This window comes from Octodon degus, unplaced genomic scaffold (genome assembly GCF_000260255.1).
Source record: "Octodon degus isolate 3935 unplaced genomic scaffold, OctDeg1.0 scaffold00023, whole genome shotgun sequence".
NCBI lineage: Eukaryota > Metazoa > Chordata > Mammalia > Rodentia > Octodontidae > Octodon > Octodon degus.
Window position 1 is genome coordinate 15,628,470 of NW_004524599.1, and position 23,558 is coordinate 15,652,027.

The 23,558-nt window shown below is 45.7% G+C and overlaps 2 protein-coding genes across 2 annotated transcripts in view; one reads left to right on the forward strand and one right to left on the reverse strand.

Moving 5' to 3' along the window:
* Ripk1 (receptor interacting serine/threonine kinase 1) overlaps positions 1-22,336 on the reverse strand; it is a 45,277-nt gene extending 22,941 nt beyond the window's left edge. The window contains exons 1-7 of the mRNA XM_004628459.2: positions 22,007-22,336; positions 21,504-21,590; positions 9,751-9,986; positions 9,011-9,167; positions 6,840-6,977; positions 4,831-5,059; positions 4,273-4,422 (exon numbers count right to left, since the gene is read on the reverse strand). Of these exons, the coding sequence (XP_004628516.1) occupies positions 4,273-4,422; positions 4,831-5,059; positions 6,840-6,977; positions 9,011-9,167; positions 9,751-9,902 (826 nt within the window). The 5' untranslated portion in view covers positions 9,903-9,986; positions 21,504-21,590; positions 22,007-22,336. The remainder of the gene's footprint in view (positions 1-4,272; positions 4,423-4,830; positions 5,060-6,839; positions 6,978-9,010; positions 9,168-9,750; positions 9,987-21,503; positions 21,591-22,006) is intronic.
* Positions 22,337-22,448: 112 nt separating this feature from the next.
* LOC101591069 (serpin B6) overlaps positions 22,449-23,558 on the forward strand; it is a 77,830-nt gene continuing 76,720 nt past the window's right edge. The window contains exon 1 of the mRNA XM_023712137.1: positions 22,449-22,572. The gene's annotated coding sequence lies outside the window, so the exon portion shown is untranslated. The remainder of the gene's footprint in view (positions 22,573-23,558) is intronic.

Here is a 23,558-nt window from a genome sequence, read left to right on the forward strand (position 1 = left end):
TAACAACTGAAGCACAATTGTAACACTGATGTGTTTTAAATAAATGGGGAAAAACATTTAAAGTTATATACAGGAGAAAGTAAGAAGTAAAGAAAGATATGGTTTCTTATGTCAGTCTCCTAAAAAGATACCATTAGACTGTTATAAATTATGTACAGATAATGTAGTACCTTGACTATTTCAAAAACCATACACAAAGATACACTCGAAAACAACAGAGATCAATCACAGTAGAATTCTAAAATATAATCAAGAGCCCACAGGAAGGCAGGAAAAATGCTGTTTGGCTCTTAAGTATCCCCCAAAGGCCTATGTGTTAAAGGCTTGGTCCCTATTGTAGGGGCTTGGTGTGAAATCCTCAGAAGGTAAGGCCTGGTAAAAGGAAGAAAGGTCACTGTGTGCAAGCCTTCTTTCTTTCTTCTGTGCATCCCAGCCATAAAACAAGTGGTTTTACTATGCCTGTGCTCCCCACCATAATGCACTGCTTTGACACAGGCTCAAAAGCAATGAGGCAGATCGCTTCACATCTTTCAGCCTTCTAGTATAGACTCTTCAGCATTCCATCACAGATCCATGGCCTCCTGATAGTCTTGCATGAGGCACTGCAATGAGCTCCAGACCTTGGACTGAAACCGCCAGCCTCCAGTGTACAGGCTTCCTCAATCATGGGTTGTGTAACGACTCACTGTGTCAACTTGAGAAGTCTGGAAGCTTAACTAAGCTGGCTTAGCAAGTCTATACCCTCGGGTGAGAAGGACCCACTTGTCACCAGGATGTTATGAAGCGGAAATGAGGAAGGATGGGCTTCTGTTCTTTGCAGGAGCTCATCTTCCCCTTCAACTTGGATATCATCTGGCTTCGGCACACACCTCAGCTTTCGCCTCAGATCTTTCCGCCTTCCATCACAGACCCAGTGGCCTCGTGATGCAGTCTTGCATGGGACACTGCAGTGAGTTCCAGACCTTGGGCTGAAACTGTCAGCCTCCAGTGTGTAGACTCCCTCTGCATGCTTCCTCATCTGACTCTGCCGCTGACCGCTGGAAGCTGTTGTGTAATTTCTTACTCCTTTGTATATTTTGTGTTATATATTTCTCTAATAAAATACTGACTGATACTGACTGAAACCACCAAAACTATGCCAGAAGAACATTTTCTCTTTTTAAGTTGATTATCTTAGATATTTTGTCACAGTAATAGAAAATTAACTAACACAAAAAGATTTCAAGAAGGAGATATGAAAGCAGAAAAAAACCAATGGAAGAAAAAAAGGCAGATTTGGACCCTAGCATACCAATAATCATGTTAAATTTCAATGGCCTAAATACACCAATTAATAGAGACTGATAGAGATTTAAAAACATGACCCAGTTTTTATTATTATTAATTATTTTATGTATTTAGTACAGGGTCTACAGGGTCTCACTACACAGATTGGACTTGTTGTGATCCTCCTGTGTTCACCCTGCTAAGTGCTGGAATTACAGGCACATGCCATCATGCCTAGTCTCAATCACCATCTCAGTGTGCCCTGGGGGCCGGGCCAGCATGGCACGCTGGGGATCGAACCTGGTCCCTGCTTCTGCCTAAGCAGGCATTTTAATCTGCTGAGCTATCTGGCCGGCCCTATGATCCAATTAATTATATGCTATCAAAATAAAAACTCACTTCACATATAATGATACACGAACCTTTAAGTTAAAGGTTGGAAAAAGATATGTTAAAGGAACACAGGGAGGCTATATTAACATCTAAAAAATAGACTTAGAAAATTACCAGAGATGGAGAAATTTATGTAATGATAAGGTTTCATCCTAAAGACACAGAAAGGTGTATACATCCAAATGACAGAAGCAAATTCTGAAAAACAAAAGACAGAACTGAAAGCAGAAACCTACAAATCAACAATCACAGGTGGAGACTCCTCTGTCAACAAATGTAAAAGCAACTAGACAAAATCAGCAGACACAGAGGAACACAAAAACAGCATTAGCCAACAGGGTATAATCAAGATTTATAATAGAACACTTTTCAACATGAGCAGAAAACCCAAGTATTCTCCTTAAGTGCCAGTACAGCATCTACCAAGACAGACCACAAGCTGGGACACACATACACAAAAGCATCTTGAAAGAACTGAAACACAGAATGTGTTCTCTGCCCACACTGACATCAAACAAACAAAAAATCAGTACCAAGAAGATGGAAGAAAATCCTCAAAGCTGAAAACTAAGCAGCACATTTCTAAATAATAATATAGGAGTCAACAAAAAAGCTTGAAGGCAAATTTTAAAATGCATTAAAGTTAATGAATATAAAAATACCCATGTCAGAAATTGTGGGACCCAACTAAAGTAGGGCTGAGAGGGAAAGTTAGGACAATAAATGTGCACATTAGAGAAAAAGTTTCAAATCAGACGAGAACCTAGAAAATGAAAAGCAAAACAAACATAAAGCAAACAGAAGGAAACAACAGATAAGGGAAGAAATCAACAAAGAAAAAACAAACAGAAAAGTGAAACAAAAACTAGTGATTTGAAATAATAAAATTAATCTCTAGCAAAACTGAAAAAGAAAAGACATACATTACTAATATCTGGAATGAAATGGTGGATACCAATAGACAGGAAACCTTTCCAACATAAAAGACTCTAAGGGATCCCAAATTCAACTCTGCACATATAAGTGGTTGAGATGAGATAGAGTACTTGCTAAAAAAGTACAGACTCCTACTGCTGCCCCAGTACGAGACAGATCATCTTGAATAGTCCTCCTTTATAACTACACTTCCACCCTCTCCAGGCCCAGACGATTTCATGGGAGGGTCTAATTTTTTCAATATTCTACACATTGATACATGATATCACATCATCCGTAAGTTAGTTACATCAAGTAGGGTTTTACCTATAGCTCATGCCATAACTAATGATGAAAGGATGATTTTGTCTTAAGATCAGGAACAAGATAAAGATGTCTATTCTATGTTCTGTTTTAAGTTAGTGATAGAAATTCTAGGCAGTACAGTACTGCAAGAAAATGAAATAAAAGGCATGCAGTTAACATGACTTTTAATCCTACCCATAACTGTGCAAACTACACGACTTCCTTCTTCCTATGGCCGACTAATATTCCACATTGCGTTTAAAGAGTACCACAGTTTCTGCGTCTGTCCACCCACTGACTGGCACCTAGGCTGACTGGTAGCTTAGCTAAGGTGAACAGTGCCTCAGTAAGCATGGAAGATGTAACCCCAATCACACGTGGGATCTCTTTGTACCATTTCTTATGACTGCATGTGAATTTACAAGTATCCCAAAGGAAGAACTTTAATTTCGAAAGTGAAATGGCACAGAATATGGGAGGAGAAGCCAGGAAAAGATTAAGATAGACAGAGCATGTGTGAAAAACAGACAACTAAACGAAGCAGTGCTCCTTTGTTTAGTAATCCTTTGGTGGCAGCAGTATGCAGAGCTTTACTTCTGTGTTCTCACAGAAGTATGAGAGCAAAACGCTTTATGGCTTCTTAGCGCCTTGCGATCAGATCTTCCTTCCTCACCCGATTTACTTCTTTCCTTACTTCACAAGCTCCTATGTCACGCAGAGGACCTGGAAAGGGTGCAAGCATGTGTCCAACAACCATGTCTCCTTATTTCTCTTCATAGTGAGACTAAGCTAAACTCAGAAAATTCATTCCCAAAGATGCCAATTAAACAAGGGAGAGAAAGAAATGAGAGAAGCAAGGAAATGAGCAGGCCAGTTGAGCAAGCCACTCATACAAATGAAGGAAATTCTGACATTCTGTAAAATGGATTAACCCTCATTCCACTTAATGACATAAGCCAGAAACAAAGGACAAAGACTGTATGATTCTATTTCATGAAATACCAGAGTAGGGCTGGTGAGATGGCTCAGTGGTCTAAAGCACCTACTTAGAACAAACTTAGCAAAGCACAGGGACCGCGGTTCAATCCTAGCACCACATGCCAGCCCGCCCCGCCCCCTGGTGGGCTGAGCTGGCCACACACACACACACACACACACACACACAAAAAAAAAAAATAATAAGAAAAAAAAAAAAAAAGAAATACTAGAGTAGTCAAATTCATAGAGATGCAAAGTAAAATGGTGTTTGCCAGGACTGAGGAGGAAAATGTGGAGTTGTGCTTCATGGTAGAGTTTAGGTGTTCAAGACTCAAACCACATTGCTGATATCATCTCACTTAGGACAATCACTAAATGGATGAATCCTACAAAGCTAGAAAAAAATACTCTCACCAGGAAATGTTGGCCGAAGCTCCGGGTCTTCCCTCCAGCAGAGCTTCATGAGGTCAATGACCCCCTTGGGGCAACGTTCAGTGATCTCGTCCACGTTGGGCCTGTTCCCACCTTTTATGCATAGCAACAGCTGCTCCACACAGATGGTATCTGTAAAGCAAAGAGGAGCTCTGGGTGAGCCCTTAGGCGTCTGCTTTTCTCTCCGGCAGAAGACAACAGAACTGAACAATACAATCGATGTGGTACCAGCTCTCAGGGAATGTGCAAGCTAGCGGCCCACACTGCCACTGATGGAACAATTTCAGACCTCCATGGGTTTCACTGCAGTCATTAACTCAAGTAATAGTTCTAATTAATATTATAGTTCCATTCCACAAATGCCTTACTCTCGGGGGACTTGCTCGTTAGCTCAGTTGTTTAAAGCGCCTGCTTGGGCAAACTCAGTCAGGTGGGGGGGGGGCGTGGTTTGATCCCTAGCTCCACAAGCCACACCAGACCTGCCATTAAGGCAGCCTGAGCTAGGAAAAAAAAAAAAAAAAAATTCTACAGATGTCTTACTCTCGTATGGCTCTTTATTTGCAAATATTGCCCAGAGAACTATGCCAAAGCTGTACACGTCCGACTTCTCCGTGGGCTTGATGTTGATGTTGCTGAGGTGCTCAGGGGCCATGTAGTACAGGTTGCCACCATTTCTTCTGGCGGTGCCATTAGCCCTCCTCTGCTCGTTGTGTTCCTCCTTAGTCAGTTTGCTCCATGTCTTAAAGGAAGCAACCCCAAGGTCAGCTATCTGCAAAAGAGAGCAAACCACTGGGATTACTGTGTGAAGGCTACAAACCAGTCAGATTTGGCTAAAAATGTGGGGTTATTCCAAGATGAGCCTGAGGTACGGAAACACTAGGTGGCATGAGCAATGTTTAAATCAGCTTTGGAATTGACATACAAACTTACGTCTTTCTTCACTTACCTGGAAAATCTCCCCTAAGCAAAGTTCACATAATATTTTATTTTTTATTTATTTTTTTGGCGGAACTGGGGATTGAGCTCAGGCCCTTGCGCTTGCCAGGGAAACGCTTATTCCACTGAGCCATCTCCCCGTCTCTCACATGATATTTTAATATCTCCATTCTTAGGCAACAAGACATTTATGCCAGAACACTAAGAACAAAATGCATTTATATTGACTCCTCCTGTATTCTGTACCTGTTTTTCAGCTATATCTAGGGTTGCAGGGACACACATTATCTTCTCAGCAGACTTCCATACAGAGGCTAGGTGCTACACCTTCCCTTCCCCAGACGGCCTTGGAGGCCCACGGGTGTGACTCTGCGAGGCACACAAGGGCTATGCTGCCAGTTTTTCTGAGTTGGTAACCTGGGATGCGAAGGAAGGGGAAAACGATAGAAAAGCACAAACAGCGAGGTCAGACTCAGAGCAATGAGGGAGGTGGCAGGACATAATGACAGAACACAGTTAAGAAAGAAGCAAAGGTGACAGTTTCGCTTCTCTATCTGCAAATCCAAGCAACCATTCGCAAGTGCATTCTGGCATGCGATTATCTGAAAACTCAAAGACTTTATAGGCTTCAAGCGTTTTGCTTAATAAAAAAGATCCCCAGAACCGGGCAGGTGGCGGAGACAGGAGGATTGCTGTGAGTTCAAGACCAGCCTTGTGGCTACCAAAGTGAGCACAGGGCCAGCCCAAACTACATAGTGAGACCCTGTCTCAACAAAACAAAACAAAACAAAACAAAACAAAACAAAACAAAACAAAACAAAACAAAACAGAAGAATATCCCTCTCAAAGCCACAGATTTTAACCATTAGTGATAGAGGCTGTTAATTTAGAGACAAGACACTGGATAAAACCTGTCCATGACCCGAGTGTCAGAAGCAGAATCTTGCAGGCAGGCTCTGAGCTCTTCCCCACACCACTTTCCTTTTCCAGACCTTTTGTGTTTTGGGGTGTGGTGGAGATGGAACCCAGGCTTTCTGCCTGCTAGGCAAGTGCTCACAAGTTACGTTCCCAGCCCCAACCCAGGTTTGTGCACTTAGATTCCAGCTGCCAAAATCAATCCATGTGCTGCTCCCCCCAACAAAATCTTGCCCTGGAATGAGCAAAAGAAAATGGATTTAAACAAAAATGCAACAAATGAAAATAAAAAAAGCCTTAGATCTGCTGAATTTCAAAGCAGAGACTTTTAATGCCCTGGTGGCCAGTCTGCTGCTGATCTGACTCTCTGGCTGCATCTGCCCTAGATTTCCTGGCAAGATAAGAATGACTTAGTCCATGGTAACCCAGGCGACTCCTGAATGCTTCTGCTCTGAGCCTACCAGTGGAGGGAAACACACTTGGGGGAGAGGTCTGCTTGCCTACCTACTTATGCTCCTTGGCAAAAGGAGCACGTCTGCATTCTCACCATCACCTCCCTAGTCTGTTCTCTGGCAGCCTCACCTCAAGTAACATGCTGAGCTAGGTCTTCCTCTACCATCTTCCATTTGTATGAGCAGATTTACGGGGGACAGTGAGCACTCAACCTTCTAGAATCCTAGAGACTAAGTAACACTTACCTTAATGTGAAAGTCTTTATCAACAAGGAGATTATCAGGCTTCAGGTCCTTATGGATCACACCTTCTCCGTGTAAGTAGCACATGCCTTCAATCGTCTCTGCAACTATCCTTCCTCTTACAGAAAGCGGGATGCTGATCTGAAATGAGAACAGATGCGAGCAAAGGACGACAACTGAACAGGCAGCAACTCCACATGAGAGGTGCGATCCAACCCAAGGGTGGAGAGACCACAGCTCCTCCAGACACCCCGCTGCTGTTGTCACTGCGTAACAAGCCCCCCTTGCAAGAGATTCCTTTCTAGGGGCTAAAGGTATGGGGGTGCTAGTTTGTCAGTGTAAAAACAAAAATTCCTTGCAAGTTTCATGGCATATAAAAATACTATAAAATTAAGCAAATGAATGAACAAGAACACAGAAAACCACTTTCTGTGGTGTACTCATATGATGTGATACTTCTGCTTACATTAACTACATGAATAACTTTCCTATCAGGAAAGTGTGCATGGGAAATGTTAAAGGCAACACAGGAAACACGTTCACACTGATACAACCACATACAAATCTAAGCCATAAAAAATTACGCTTCAAGTGAATTAGTCCCTTCTATTCAGTGATCTGGTGTCAGGCCTTCTAGGTCACCGAACAGTCTCAGGTCACTTTGAGGTTATAGTCTAACTGTACCATCCATGTTGGTATAAACAGTTTCACTTTCCATTTTAGAGGTTACATTTTAGTTTCACTTAACAATGAAAAACCAATTTATAAATAGGTTGTTTCCTTAAAAGGGTTTGCACATTGGTTGGTTAACAAAGAAACATTTAAACTATGGAATTAGATTCCTAAGTGTACCCTTCAAATCATATCTAACCGGGCCAGCCCCACACAAACAGCAGAAGCAATCTGTTCCCTTCTTCCTTGATGTACTCTGGCCTCAGGAAAAAGTCAAGCCAAGTTGGCTCTTCTGATTCTTCCTGTCTCCCTCGGGCCCTCCTGATTCTTCCTGAGCCCCAGCTAATGCACCTTATCGCTGCCCAGTTCCGCAGAATACCTCCTGTCCCAGAAGACTTACTCCTCAGCTAAGAGGTCTTCTTTTAGGCTGCTGCTCTTAGCTGGCCTGAGGGAGGAGAGCAGCCTGGCTGATTGCACTGCAGTAGATCCAAGTGACCAGCTGCTCTCCTGCCTCAGGCGTCTATTGGTGAAAGAGCTCTGCGGACCGGCTCTTAAGGATGGGAGGGGAGATGGGGGAAGGGAAACTGCCACAGAACCAGCCGGGCCCTGCCACTCTGCACTCTGTACCTCTAGCCAGACCCTGTCTTTGCAGTTCTGGAAGTTTGGTTGTCCTCTTACTCCTTTGTACCCAGCATTATGTCTGCAGAACGCTTATCTCCTCTTATCCATCTGATGGAAGCCCTACCCTTCTGTCCCAGGCTGCGGTGGGTGGCAGTCCTCTCCTTTCCTCCATATTAAGTCCAGTAGTGCTTTGAATATCATGAATATTCCATCTTCTTTTACATTATGTAGAGTGCAGAAGCACTTACCAATCACTGACTGTCACAGTCATGAAAGTGCACATAGTGTCATCATTAAGCTGTCACTGGCCACGCATATACCCCATGTCAGAACATGTGCTTCTGAAGCTTGGCCTGTCCTAGCTTCACTTTAGTGTAGAGGCTGGCAGCTGTGGTAACAAGTCAGCCACAGCACTAGACATACAGGGGGGGACCTTTTAAGCAAAGACGCAGACTATTGGGGATGAAGGGGAGAGACCCCCTAGGCAGGGGAAGGCAGGCAAGATCTAAGAACTAGCAATGGTGGGACAGGCCTGTAAGCCCAGCTGCGTGGGAGGCTGAGGCAAAGGGATCACAAGTGTAAAGCCAGCCTGGGCAATTTAGCAGGTAAGAGTCTCAAAATTTTCAAAAATAAGGGCTAGAAGGGTGGGGATGCAGCTTAATGGCAGAGCAGCCCAAGGTTTGATACTCATTAGTGTACACACGTGTGTATACACACACATGCACACACACACAATCGAAGAAGGACTATTTTCACTCTAACCAACTATAGAGTAACTCACAAAGGGATTATTTTCTGTCAGTGAACTATGGGCAGCCCAGCAATACCCAAACAGCCAGCCAGCATGCAGGCTGCACAGCAAGCCCCATGGTGTCCACTACCTGGGCCTTGAGCATGTGCATGAGGCTGCCCTTCTCGACGAACTCCATCACCAGGGCGTAGTTCCCTTCCTCCATGATGATGCCCAGCAGCCTCACCACATGGCGGTGCCTCAGCTGGTGCATCACCTTCCCCTCCTCCAGGAGAGCCTCGTTGTACCTGCGGGCAGAAAGGCACCGTGCTGAGGTGACCCACCAGCCCTTCTCCCTGCCTCACACTGTCACTCTCGGGCTCTCTATCTCCCAGGCACAGGCACCTTCACGCCCCTGCGCCCAGTCCCAGTAGCAGGCACTCAAGACTGTAAATGAATGCCAAGCCCAGGGGCAACAGCAACACGGCCTGAACAGAACACTGCTGGTCAGTGCATGACAGGAGGGAGAGAGGGAGTGTGACCCCTCAGCACTGCTCCCATAAGGGCTGAGTCGCCTTTTTCCATTTTTAGGTCTAGTCCTTGCCAAAAAATGTAAAGCAAGCAAACCCGTTTTCTCTGATTCCTCCCATTTCCGTCACATTGCCTCCTGCCTTGCCTTTTCCCTCTCCATGATCCCCTGCCACGATTTACCAGTTTTTCACCAAATGGCCTTAGGACCCTCGTCAGAGACAGTGGCAGTCGTAAGGGTTACGGCTGCTCTTGGCACAGAGTCGGTGTACTGATTCCCCCAGGTCTGCCTCGTCCTGAACCCTGACGTAACCGCTTTCCGAGGCCAGTGGGGAGTGCGGGCCCACCTCTGCCCCAACTCACTCCATGCGCTTGGGCCCCGTGTACACCTTTTTCAGGATCACATGTTCATACGTCCTGTGGTAACACGAGAACACTGCTCCGAAGCCTCCGCTGGCCAGATCCTCTTCCCACAGGAGCTCACTGGAATTCATCCTAATGTCATCCAAGGACATGTTTGCTTTTTTTCTGAGTGCTCAGAATTCCCCGAAACACGCCACTTTCTTTTTTGTCTGTTTATGTTTCTTTGTTGCCGTGCCCTGTAAGAAGACAGAGGACATCTTAGGGCAAAGAAATTCTGATCCAGAAAACCACATGCTTGGTGTGCTTTTGTCTTGAGGACAGATGACATCATCGCTAACATGAGCTGCTTTCTAAGAATCTCAGAAGATCATAATTTTTCTTCCCATAGACTTTTCATCTCTGGCTATATGGTACACATCAAAATTAAAAAACCTTCCTGCTACAGAAGCCCCATATATCTTGGAAAACATAATTCAAACATCTACTCAAATGCATGGCTAACTCAGAGGAAAGAAAAATAATTTCAAGCACAGAAAACAGCTTGCTAGACAAGGTGCAACAGCCCACTGGGGAGCCCCGCAGGCCACCCTCAGCCTCCAGGCATTGGGGGGAAAGAGCTGAGGAAAGGGCAGGCAAGAGGCCAGCACTGGAATGAAGACTCTGGCAGCATGGCCTCCTGGCCGTGGTGTTCCTCATGGAAAAAAGAGACGAGGCAAAAGCAGTCCACTGGCAAAGGACTTCCTCTACCCGGCACAGGCACGGGGGATAAAAACAGACTGCTGTGAATTCCTAACCTAGACCTGGCCTTCAAATGGATCTGGGCTTTGAAGTTAGAGGATTGTGGCCATCCGCTCCAGGCCACGGTCCCCCCAAGCTAAGAACTTCTGTGTAGACTGTGGTCAGGGGATAATGACATGTTCAGGGTATACAGCTAGAACCAGAAGCATGCATTCAAGTCAGGCTGGACAGGATTCCCATACGGAAAAGCTTAGTATGGCTATGCTTGGCTGTCCAAAGTATAAGCTAGAAAAACTCACTATGAGACAGACCTAGCTCTTAACAACAAAAGGCAATACCACATACCATGAAAGGTAAGAACTTCAGGTAATCAAACTATTCAGGTGCATTAGAAAATAAAATGGGATTAAAATAATTATGAAAAAAGAACAAAGAAGATAAAGAACTATAAAGAACAGTACACTCTGAATGGGGACAGGTTTAAAAGAATGAGGATTTAGGCAGCATTTCTGTGCTATGTAGTATATAGTGACAGGTCTCAGAACAGCACCATTTCAGAAAAAGGTCTCATGGTTTCTTATAAAACTAAATACACTCCTATATATACACTATGATCCAGCAGTTCTACTCCCAAGAGAAATGAAAACATATACCCCAAAAGACCTGTGTGACCCTGCTATGGTTGTGTCTCGGTGTTCCCCCGAAGCCTCATGCCGTCCAGGGGCCCGCGTCTAGAGTTTGTGTTTAATTCTTGATCCAGGGCTGGGATTATGGGTGTGAGGGCTACACCTGCTTGGGGCAGATAATCTGCATACAAAGTAAGGAGGGGAGAGAGGCTTGCTAGCTGCCACAGCTGCTGCTCCTCCCTTTGCTCTTCACTGTTGTCCGCCACCAGGAACAGCTGCCCTCTGCCACCTACTGCACTCCCTTGGAGCCAGCCGAGTGTGGGCTGAAACCTCCGCTGTGAGCTAAAAAAAACCTTTCCTTAATTTTGGCTGTCTAGTATTTTGTTCTAGCAATGAGACAAAAGTAGGACAGACATTCAGAACAGCTTTATTTATAGCTGCAAAGCACAGAAAGGCATCTACCAGAAGGGGCGTGGTAAAGTATTATACTACGTAATTTGCACTCAACCATAAAAAAGAGTTGAATTACTAATGCACAGAACAGCACAGTTGAGATGCAGAGACATGCTGAGTGAAACAGAAATACAGAATTGTGTAGGGTGCTGCTGTGCCTCGGGGGATACATGACACAGAGAGCAGCGCACAGCTGTGCCAGCAGCACGCACGTGGGAGGAGACGATACGATCTTCCTGGCTGTGCACTCCGTTGGTTTTCAGAATACCATGTTGGAGCAGGGGTCTGGAAGCACCGGGGTGGGAAGGGCTTTCTAAAACACCTGTCTACAGTCTCGTCCAGTGGCCTGCTGCAGACAGCTTAGGTAAGTGACCTTCTATACCTGGGCAAAGGCTGCCCAGACGTGTGCACGGACCAGCACACTAGCTGGATGTTACTAGGCAGCTTCCTAATGACGTTAGGCACTGCCAAACAAGATAAGTTTTCTGGGAAAGAGGCACCTCTGGGAGACAGACAGGGAGGGGAAGCTGTCAGGTAAAGGGGTGGAGTCTGCAGGGAAGGGGTGAGGCCCAGACAGAAGATGAGCTAGCAGGCACCTTAAGGTAGCGCAGGGCAGAGTGCAGGCTCCCTTGTGAGTGTGCACACTAGCTCTGTAACTCATGAGCCCTGTGACCCTGGGACAGCCACTTCAGCCTCAGTTTCTTCAATACAAAAGAGGAAAATGATGATGCCCTCACAGGTTAGGTCAAGACTGTATGAGAAAAAATATGCAAAAACATCCTTGCTGCATGCTTTAGGGCTCTGGCTCTGGTTTACTTGCTCATCTTGGTCCCCTTGCAATGCTTGTGTGCCCTGGAGACTGCCCAGGAGGTCCCACTGACCAGTCCTTGGGAGGGTTAGGCTGGGGTGTGAATCACAGACACAAGGCATGGGAAAGACCCCCAAATAGTAACTAAGATTTTTATCTGCACAGGAAGGCAAACTTTTGCTTTCTTCTCTACCTTTTACTATATTTCCTACAATAAACACAATTTACATTTATAATAAAAGTGCTTAAAAAGGAGTAATTCCTTATCCTCAGTGGTTTTTTTAGGAATTAAATCTGAAATGTTGACTGTTACATAAATCCTGTTCTTGGTGACATTACACAGAACAGCAAAAACATGAAGAATGACCTTCCATGTGCAGAGGAAAGAATTAAGTTCTGAACCGTCCATACACTGACATCTGCTCGGCAGTTTTCAAAAGCAGTGCTATGGAAGACATTCAGTGACAATACAATATGTTCACAGACAGCAGACACTACCGGCTGTCCTAGCATGTGCCCACGTGGGGTAGGAAAGCAGCTTTCTGAGTTGCACGCTGTCTGCCATTCACACCAGCCTGTGGCTCCTCCAACATAGCAGGTCTGGGCTTGCGCAGCCTCCTGCAGGTGTGTGCGAGCCCGTGTCTGATGCTTTCTGTGAGCAAAGCTCCAGACCCGATGTGGCTTGCTGGCTTAGTCCACTCTTCATTTTCTACTTCCATTGCTAGGTTTTCTGTGCTTTCTTTTGTGTTTCCTGCTCCCCTCCCTTTTTCCCAGGAATGATTCAATTTTGGGTACTGAACTTAGGTCTTCACATGCTGGCTGTACCACACCCTCAGCCTGACTCATTTAAAATGGCATGTTTTAGCAAACTGATGGGGAAGAAGAAGGTTGATTCCACTGCCACATCAGGTGAATTATTTAACCCAAGTATTTAATGTTTAACCCTTAAAATGGTTAAATGTATTTATTTCTTCATTTGTAAATTAAAATAATAAAACAGTGTACTTCATGGGATCACTAATATATATGATCATGGTTGGTTAAACTCTATTTTCATTATAGACAGCTAAGTTAGGTAGAAATATTCTCAGCAGGCAGACAGGGACAGGCCCTCAAGAGTCAGTGTAAAGGCCAGGGAGACAGCTCAGCAACATCAGCGCCTGCCTGGCAAGTGCAAGGTCCCAAGTTCCATCCCTGGTACCAAAAAAGGTCAGTGTGAAAGATGGGAATGTACTGTGATTGTGGGGAGACGCATTCACTGAGGGCCAGAGCTCAAGATAAGGGATGGAATGACTGTACCCACATACTTCCCCTAGAGATGCAGACTGATATTCGAAATAGGTATCAATCACTTAAGATTGGGGGGCCAGGAAGAGCCATGACACACTCCCTCCAGAGAAAGTCCCTGTTCAGGTATGCTTGCTGCACGATTGCTTCCCCTCAGACCCCCGTTTAATCAGTGTTACCTAAGTGATTATACTCAGAATTTTTTGTTTTGTTTTGCTTGTGTTTTTGGTACCAGGGATTGAACTCAGGCCCTTGTGCTTGCCAAGCAGGCTCTTACGCTGCTGAACTATCTCCCTGGTGCGTACACTCATAATCTTTTTTTTTTATTTTTATGTATTTAGTCCAAGGTCTACAGGGTCTCACTACACAGATCGGACTTGTAGTGATCCTCCTGTTTTCAGCCTCCCAAGCTGTGGATTACAGGCGCGCACCACCATGCCTTATCTATATACTCAAAATCTTATTGGTTGACCATAGGTTTGTCCCATCTCACACCCACCTTGTAATTTCCCATTTAATTAATATTACTTGAGATTATACTCATAATCTTACTAGTTCACCACAGTTCTGCCCCACTTGTGATTTCCCATCAGATCCATGTCACTTAAGTGACTATACTTGTAATCTTACTAGTTGGTTATAGTCTTTCCCACCTTAGACCCACCTCACCTCATGGTTTAGCTCTGTAAAGTTCGCTTGAAAAAACAGGGTCCTTGGTACTCCACTTGGGACCCTTCTGTCTCACACAGAAGCTTTCTTTCCCCAATAAATACATGCTGTTCTTAACCTCTGCTGTTAATAGAGTCCATCCTTTGACTTTAGAGAACATGAACCTGTGCACTGGCACCCAGCATGATGCGCTTGAGCACACCTAGTTCATTAGCACCGTGGTGGGGAGCTCCTTCCCCTCCATCACTTGGCGCTCTTCCGCTAGGATGACTGGGTGGAAGGAAGAGTGTGCGTTGGTTTCATGGATTCTGGATTGTGACTTAGGTAATCGAAGTTTTTTATACTTTACATCTTTACCCTTTGTCCATTGCTTGTAACTGCTTGTGCTTTGTCTCATATGCACTGTTTTGTTAAAATGGTGATACATTTTAAAACATGGGAAAGTAATCACACTTCTTTAATGGCACATTTTATTTCTGTTTTGTATATGTTACGTTTGGACTAGTGCTGAATTTACTGGTGTTCCTTGCTTGATAACAGCACTAAGAAGAGTAATGTCAGCGCACTCGCAGTAGACTCTGATGTACAGCTCGGTAAAATGGGTCTTTTTATGAAATCTAGTCTATATTTAGCTCAGGCTTTTATCTACCCCCTTTAGAACTTTAACAAACAGTGGCTATTCCGTTAGCCAGTTAAATGCTCTTAGAGTAGCTGCCACTCTTAAAGCAGAGGACAGACTGCTCCGGTACTTTCTGGTGAATCCCTGTTGAAGCCAGTGGCCACTGGCTGGAATGTTCACAAGATAGGCAGCTGGATTCCTTTCTGGAGAGACTCTGGAGACAGAGCTGTGGTTGCTGGACCAGAGAAGGGTCACGGCCCGGGCACCCGGGCAGATCCCTAAAGGTTGCTCAGTGAGAGCCGAGTCCTGACAGCCTGCCTGGGTAGCCAGCAGAACACTCTCCACTCACTTATCATACTCTCTCTCTCTGCTAGTAAGTTAAAGACTCCCCCTAAGTTTTTTCCAACCTTCCAGGAGTTAACTGTAGAACAACCTTGTTAAATCACCAGCTGGACAACTGCCTCTCATGGAGGAAAGCAGCTATCAGGAGAGTGGTTTAAGTTTGTGCCTTGCATATACTTATAGTAAAAAAAGGCGATACTAGTCAGCCTTTCTCTTCTTTTATGTGCATGCAGAAGACTAAGAAATATGCTTGTACTAACAGGCGAGTTATGATTGCTAGGTCATGAGTATAAGATTCACTTGTGAGCTTCACAGATCTAAACATTTTAAAAGGAACTTTAAAAAGCACAGTCCTGGCTCTCTGCTAGGAAAGGTTGCCTAGGTAATCAGATAGCTAACAGCTTCGCCCTAAGGCCTCGGGAGGAATCCCTCCAGCCAACTGTGGCTTCTGTGTGTCTCTAGAGGTGATGTCTGGAGGGTAAGAAGCAATCCAGTTACTTCAAACTCATTTTTGGTATTTTCCCTCCAAAAACTACAAGGCAGTGGGTTAGTGCTAATCAATGCTTCCGTCTTCAAAGATTACTGTCACAGTAGAGACAAGCTGTGAGTTGGGCTTATAACAGTGCTGACAGGAGTAAGCACAAGTGTGCCACTGCGAGGGTAGATAGGCTGGTGGAATTTTGTCTTTTGGTCTCTTTCCAGATGGCATCCACCTGTCCTGGAGTGGAATCAATTTGCAGGACACCATGAAGATATAGAAATCAAACAGAAATTAAAGCTGATGCCCAATTCTTTTTGCATTTCAGACATGGGGAACTCAAAAAAATCTGATAAATACACTGAAGTCCTTAGGGGCCTAGGAGCTAGCCTGGAAAGATGTATTATACTCTTAAACACTGACGTCTGTTACTGTTTGTTTCCAGCTGTCCCCCCAAAGCCTCATATAAGTCATGTGGGGAGGCAACTCGAGGAGCAGCAGGAGGTGCGAGGCTCAAGGGGCGAGGCCAGAGGACCTTACTCTTTTACAATTTTTTTTTTTTTTTTTAATATATATTTTAGGGAAGGGTCTACAGGGTATTCAGGGTCTCACTACTAGATCAGACTTGTAGTGAGCTGCCTTTTTACAGCCTCCCAAGAGCTGGGATTATAGGTGCGTGCCCGAAGCTCAGGTCCCTACACTTGCTTGCAGGTACTTTAAACTGCTGAGCTATTTGGCCGGCCCTACAATGTATTCTTTATAAACCAGTTTTTTAAAAAAATTATTTATTTATTTATTTATGTGTGTGTGGCCAGCTCAGCCCACCAGGGGGCGGGGCTGTCTGGCATGGGATTGAACCGCAGTCCCTGTGTTTTGCTTAGCTTAGCTTGTTCTAAGTAGGTGCTTTAGACCACTGAGCCATCTCACCAGCCCACCTACAATGTATTCTTAAGCAATGGAAGATGTTTAACCCTTACGTACTGAAAAAGAGCCATCAGATTTATTTGCACATGCCTATGGCCTACTGACTACCTACACCCAAAGTGGAATAGTGAGCGAAGTATTAATTATGATGCTATTTTACAACTACAGTTATACTGTAAAAAAAGAGCAGATGTGGTCACAACTGTCTTATGTTCAGATTTTCTTTGCATTAAGAAACAATCCTTATTTATGTTTAAAGGATAAATGCGAGCCACAGGAAAACCAGACATCTTGGGCCCTTAAGGCATCCACTGTCCCTGTTCCTGAGGCTGCTCTTCCTCAGGCTTTAGAACTGGAAGAGGAGGTTTCCAAGACAACCTGAAAAAAAGCCTCACTCACTACTACTGAGTCTAAAGCTTCCCCTTTCAGGTCCCGGGGGTGGAGCTTCTAGACCAGCCAAAATGGAAGCCTCCGCAGGGGTATATCTACCCTTAGCTGAGTTTATTCAAGCTCCCAAAGACAGTGTCCCTCACAGGAAGTAAATGGGAGATTTGGAACTACCAAGTTCGTGTGTCTTTTTCTCTCAGTGATCTACTGCAGGTGAAGCTAGATCTGTGAGTTTTCAGACAACCCTGATAAGTACGCTGAAGTCCTTAGGGGCCTAGGAGCTAGCCTGGAAAGATGTAGTATACTCGTAAACACTGACGTCTGTTACTGTTTGTTTCTAGCTGTCCCCCCAAAGCCTCATATAAGTCATGTGGGGAGGCAACTCGAGGAGCAGCAGGAGGTGCGAGGCTCAAGGGGTGGGGCCAGAGGACCAGGGCGGGGCTCGTGGGGCAGGACCAGAGAGGCACAAACGGTTAGACTGGCAGCAAGAGCTTCCGCTCCTGCCCGCGGTCTCTCTGGGTGTGGAGGGCGTCATCCTGGACATGGTGGCATCCTAGCCTCTACTCCAGACCCAGTAGTACTGCGCGGCCGTGTCTGTGATTGAGGCTGCCTCCAGCAGAGAGATGTTTGGAGAAGACAGAGGCACTGACTCTTTTTCCTGAGCAAATACGGCTCCGAGGTCTTGCTACATAATCTAGGCTGTTTTAAACTATGAAACCTCCAGTAACTGTGAGCTAAATAAACATTTCCTTCCTTCATTTTAAGTGTCAGGTATGTGTCCCAGCAATGAGAGAAGAGTAACTAAGACAATGTCTAATGAGAGACAAGCAGCATTACAAGCTGCATTTGCATTTAGGGATGGATAGCATTAATTTTAGAAGACCAGAAGACAGGCAGCCAAGGGAGTGGCCAGTTCCCCCTGGAGCCCAAGCAGTTCCCGCCCAAGGCCCCGGCTGGTACAGCAACCACTTGGAAGATCAGAGGAGCACAGGTCTCCAGACATGTACTCTTGAGGCTTGGCAAGGGTGAGAGCTAAGTCCTTCCATTATTTTAACTTGTCAACTATTCAGCAAGAAAAAAACTGAGAATCCCTCTACTTTCTTAGATGACTTAGAAGAGGTAAAACATATATCCCTAGCTCCTACTTTGATAGGTCAGACTATTCTTAGAGACAAGTTTATTACCCAGTGAGCTTCAGATATTTGAAAAAAGTAATGGCTTTTGCTTCAGATAGCGCATTTGATACGTCACTGAAAATTGCCTCCTCAGTATTTTATAGAGATGAGGAAGAGGCCATGGAGAGAAAAAAGGAGACCAGGAGAAAGTCACTGCCTTTGTTGTAGCCTTAAGAGGAATATATTCTAAGTCTGATTCTCAGGGCTGCAAAAGAGCTAGATAGCTACTACCCTTCAGTGCTATGACTGTCCAAAGTTGGGCTGCCTTTTTTAAAAAACCCTGCAACAAGAAGTCTCCTGGGCTAGGCCCTAATTGCTAAGGTGCCTACTGGGAGTCAGATTACCTTCGGAGGGAGGCCCCTGAGTTCATATCCATCTTTTTTTTTTTTTTGCGGTACCGGGGATCGAACTTGGGACCTTGCGCTTGCCAGACAGGTGCTTATGCCACTGAGCTATATCCCTGGCCCCCAGAAATAAATCCTGAAGAATGGGCAACTAAACATAAAATAGCAATAAAAGCTTTTCCAGTTAAGATACACCTTAAAGATCATGCTATTTTTCCTTACCTGAGACAATATCCTTTAAGACTTGAAATTAAGAGATTATTGCCCATGATTGATAACTTACGGACACACAGTTTACTTGAACCCAGTAACAGTACATGCAACACTCCAGTCTTGGGAATTCAAAACCAATGAGTAGAGGTTGGTATGGGACCTTAGACGGATGAATGGGGCAACAGTGTCAGTCCACCCAGGGGCACCCAGATGGATGAATGGGGCAGTAGCGTCAGTCCACCCAAGGGTACCCGCACATGCTCCTTTCTCTGAGCTCAGTAGATACAAGTTGCTTGTGAGTGTGAGATTTAAAAGATTCCTTCGTTTGTATTCCTTTACATACAGGGTCCCAGTTTACTTTTGCCTTTGAAAATCCTCAGAACCAGGCTTCTCAACTGATTTGGACTGCACTTCCTCAAGGATTCAGCAACAGTCCTCCTCCTCTGGGCAAGTGTTTCCCATGACTTGGCATGTTTTGAATTTTCCCAGGTCATGGTCTTACAATATGTAGATGTACACTGTCCACCAAGGTACCTGTTCTCTGCTGAATTTTCTAGCAGGCAGAGGTTATAAGGTCTCTAGGTTTAAGACACAACTTTGCAGCCTTGAGGTAAAATATTTAGGCCTTATATCCAAGGGTACCCAAAGGCTGGGAGAAGGAGGAATTAAACCAATTCTTGGGCTTTCCACAGTCCAAGGCTCTAAAACAGCTGAGAGTATTCCTAGGGATTATAGGTTCTTGTTGCCTTTGGATACCAAGATATGGTGAAATTGCACGACCCCTCTATCAGCATATAAAAGCCTAAAAGGCACATACCCAAATTTTAACCTGGGAACCTGATTCCCAAACTGCATTCCAGAAGCTTATAGAAGCCCTTCTAAATGCACCACCCCTGAGCCCACCAATAGTACACTGTTTCTGTTTGTAGTTGATGAAAGGTGGGGCATGGCTTTGGTAGTGCTTACACAGATCAGCGTATAGTGAATGTGGCCCATAAATGAGACACTATAGCAAAGGGATGGCCTGCTTGCAAGACACTGTAGCAAAAGGAAGAGAAAGAAACTGAGGCTGATGGACATGCCTGTGAACAGGTAATTCTCCACACATAAGCAAGCAGCCAGAGCAGACTTGTTAGACACACCCCTTCCTGACCGTAACTGGACCCTCTTCTGTGATGCCAGCTCTTTCATGAATGATGGGACAAGAAAGGCAAAGTGCAGTGGCAACTTTACATCTGACCCTAGATAGTTTCTCACTTGTACCTGGGACCAGAGCTCAGCTAGCACAACTCATGGCTCTGACCAGGGCCTTACAACTCAGTAAAGGGCACAGATTCATTATTTATCCTGATTCAAGATATGCTTCCCTAGTACTGCATGCCCACATGGTCCTATGGAGAGAAAGAAACTATCTGACAGCCAATGGATCTACCATAAAGTATCATAAAATAGATGATATTCTTTAATCTGTCTATATGCTCTCCTAAGTGGCAGTGATTCACTGTGGATGACACGAAAAGGAAGCTGACAGAGTATCTCAAGGTAATCAACTGGCTGGTGCAGTTGCCAAAAAAAGCGGATTGAGGGCCTTCCCTTCCAGCCCCCTTTCATCCCTTTGTTCTCTTGGCTGATCTGGGGAGGGTCCCTTAACTATATACTTGGTCCAAAATTCTCAGTCAGAAATTGAATAGGCTCTCTCCTATTGGTGTCATCAGTTCCTCCCATCAGGATGGTTCCTGCCAGATGGTAAATTGTTCCTTCCTGGTGCCAGTCAATGGAAAACCAAGTCTACATCAAAGAGACCCAGCAGATGGCCTCAAAATTTTTCATAGGAAAGGAACTTTTTCAGCCAACACAGCAGAATATGCAAGCAATAACTTTCGAAAAATTCAGATGCAAAAATTCATCTTACAGCAATCCATCTTACAGTCTTACATGCCTACCCTAAATCAGGACAATACTGCTAGAAATATAGGGGAATGATGGAAAGATGAGCACAAAAGGCAGATAAATAATAAATCACTGCAAATATCAGAGTTCAATGCGTGTCTTGGTTTCTTTAAGCATAAATGAAGGAGGTATTAACAGTGAAAGACTAAAGGACTCCTTTAAACTTTTTCTTGGAGACAGGGTCTCACTATGTGGTCCAGGCTGGCCTTGAACTCACTATGTAGCTCAGGCTGGCTTCAACCTTGTGGTGATCCTTCTCCTTCAGCCTCTGAATTATAGGCGTGAGCCACCATGCCTGGCTTCAAATTTCTTGATTAAAGTAGGTACGTGCTTTGCCCAAGATAAATAAGATGTGTCTGCAAAGGAGAGTCTAAAGATCAGCAAGAGACAAGCCTTACGCAATGCTGATGTGAAGAAGATGCCCTTATCCTTTTCTGAACCCTAAAGAGGGGGGCTGCAGCACTTCACAGAAGCAAATGCCACCGACTACCAAAGAAACATCCTAGAGTCCTGATATCCATCCCTTGGTTTGCTTGGCTGTGGACGACTCCTTGCCCGTTTGCCAGCTCACATCTAAGACAATGGAGCAATACTCTTTTGCTTTGTAGCCTACCGCGACCCCAAGTAGTGAAAGAACTTTCAAAGGGTTGAGAAGAGGTCTCAGCCAGAGACATCTGAAGTAACCCTGTTAAGCAGGAACACTGTTTACAGATACTGCAGGAAGAACTCATTATTCCTACCCGAACAAGGAAGGAGCCCTGCTCCGCTGGCTCGCCTTAACCGTGGCCGGAGGGCAGATCTTGATCTTGTCTGAACTTGAGTTGAAACTCGAGGGGAAAGGAGCATCCAGCTTCAATGTCAACAGGTGGACAGTGAGCCGCTCCCAGCCTTCTTCCGGGAACACTCACAGTCCCGCCCACCGTCCAGAGGACCTAGCTGCAGCCCGCCACTTCCACCCCATTGGTCGGGGCACCGCCCACCACCCAATCGCAGCAGGGCACGCCCACACAGAGGGCCAGATCCCCGCCCACCGCGGCGGGGCACGCCCACCGAGGGCCGGATCCCCGCCCACCGCGGCAGGGCACGCCCACCTAGAGGATTGGGTCCCCGCCCACCCAGCCGGTCGGAGCCCGCCCACCGCCCCCACCATGGTGGGACACGCCCACCCAGAGGGTCAGAGCCCCGCCCGTCCCGGAAAGCCGGATTCCGGAAACGTTGGCAGCTGGTCTAGGCCGTCACGTACCTGTGTCGCTTTCCTTTCTGTGACTGACTCCCCCGACTCCGGGTGAGGACAGAGGGTCGGCAGGCGAGTCAGGAGTGGTTCCTACGGTGCGGCGGGCTCGCGGGGGAGCACACGCGGGCTCCAGTGCTGGGATCGCCGGACAACGCTCGGGCTCCGCAGTGGCCACGCTCTCCGGCGCGTCGCCCACGTGCCCCGCCGAGCCCACTTGCGCCTTCACTGTCCGGCACCGCGCTGCGACAGCCGGGCCGATCGACAGCCGCGCCCCAGAGGGCTCCCCGCCGTTCGCCCCGCCGCGGAATAAGTGCGCTCCATGGGGGGCGGGAACCAGGGCTCGGCGCCACCCCTTCTCGTGCCTGCCCCTTGCGCGCAGCCGCCTTCCCGCCTCCTTTCAGTTCTCCCGCTTCCCGTCTTTCTTCCTCCTGCCTTCCCGCCTTAGGTCTCTGCACTTCCCTTGGAAGCCTTTGGGTTCCTGCTACTGGAAATAGAAACCCGTGCCGGGTGCAGTGGGAATGGGCTGCGGGAGAATTCGAGCCGGAAGCTAGACCAATTGGCACTCCAGCTGTAAGGTCAGTTGTGATAAATGATAAATTTGCAGTCCCCCAAAATGGTAGTTGTGCTTGAGATTTTCTCCAAAGCAAGTTACTCAGTGATATGCACAACGACTACCTACTGTAAAAAGATACAGCTGTCAGAGAAGACCAGCCACAGACATAGAGGAAAAGCGTATAAGAGATTTCTGATGAAGTATTCTCACCCAAAATACATGTATGTTGATAATCCAACAATAAGAAAATGCACAACCTGACCAGAAGTAGGCAAAAAGTCTTCACAAAAGCCTCGTGAAAATAAGCATGCACAAAGACATGTAGCCTCAGGTAATATAAACACAAGTTAAAACAATGAGATCATACTGTTACCAGGCGTGAGGTGGTGGAATCTCTTTGTAAAGGTTATCTCCCCTTTCTCTGAACAAAGAATTGGTCAAGGTAAGTGCAAAAGCCAGCAAGGCTTTTACATCTATTAAAGGTATGAAAAGAAAAGAAATATGTGTTGCAGAGTGAGTGTAGGCCAGTTAGAAGTAGAGCCATACTCTTGCCTTCTGAGCTGGCCACTGTGAAAGTTACAGTGGCAGAGCGCTCAGTGGCATTGTCTTTTGCATGTCTTGCTCTTTGGGCTGACTGCAGATCTCAGCCACCTCATCATAAAACCTTGAGGTCTTGGAGAAATAGCATTTTCAGATTGGTCCCAGGGACAGAGTGGTGGCTAAGTCTGCTGGGGCTCTGTGATTGACAGGTCACACCCACGAGCCCAGTGGCTGGCCACACCCTCATCTTGCCTCAATACTGTACTACACACGTATCAGAATAGCTAAAAATCCAAAATACAGCAAATGCAGGTGAGGATGTGCAGCAATAGAAACTCCCTTATTCCTGATAAGAGGCCACTCTGAAAAAGTTTGGCAGTTTCTTACAGAGCTAGTTAATAGTTTTATTATCAGCCATTTAGATCCATATATGCAGATTTGTTTGCTCACCATGGACCAAATCAAAAT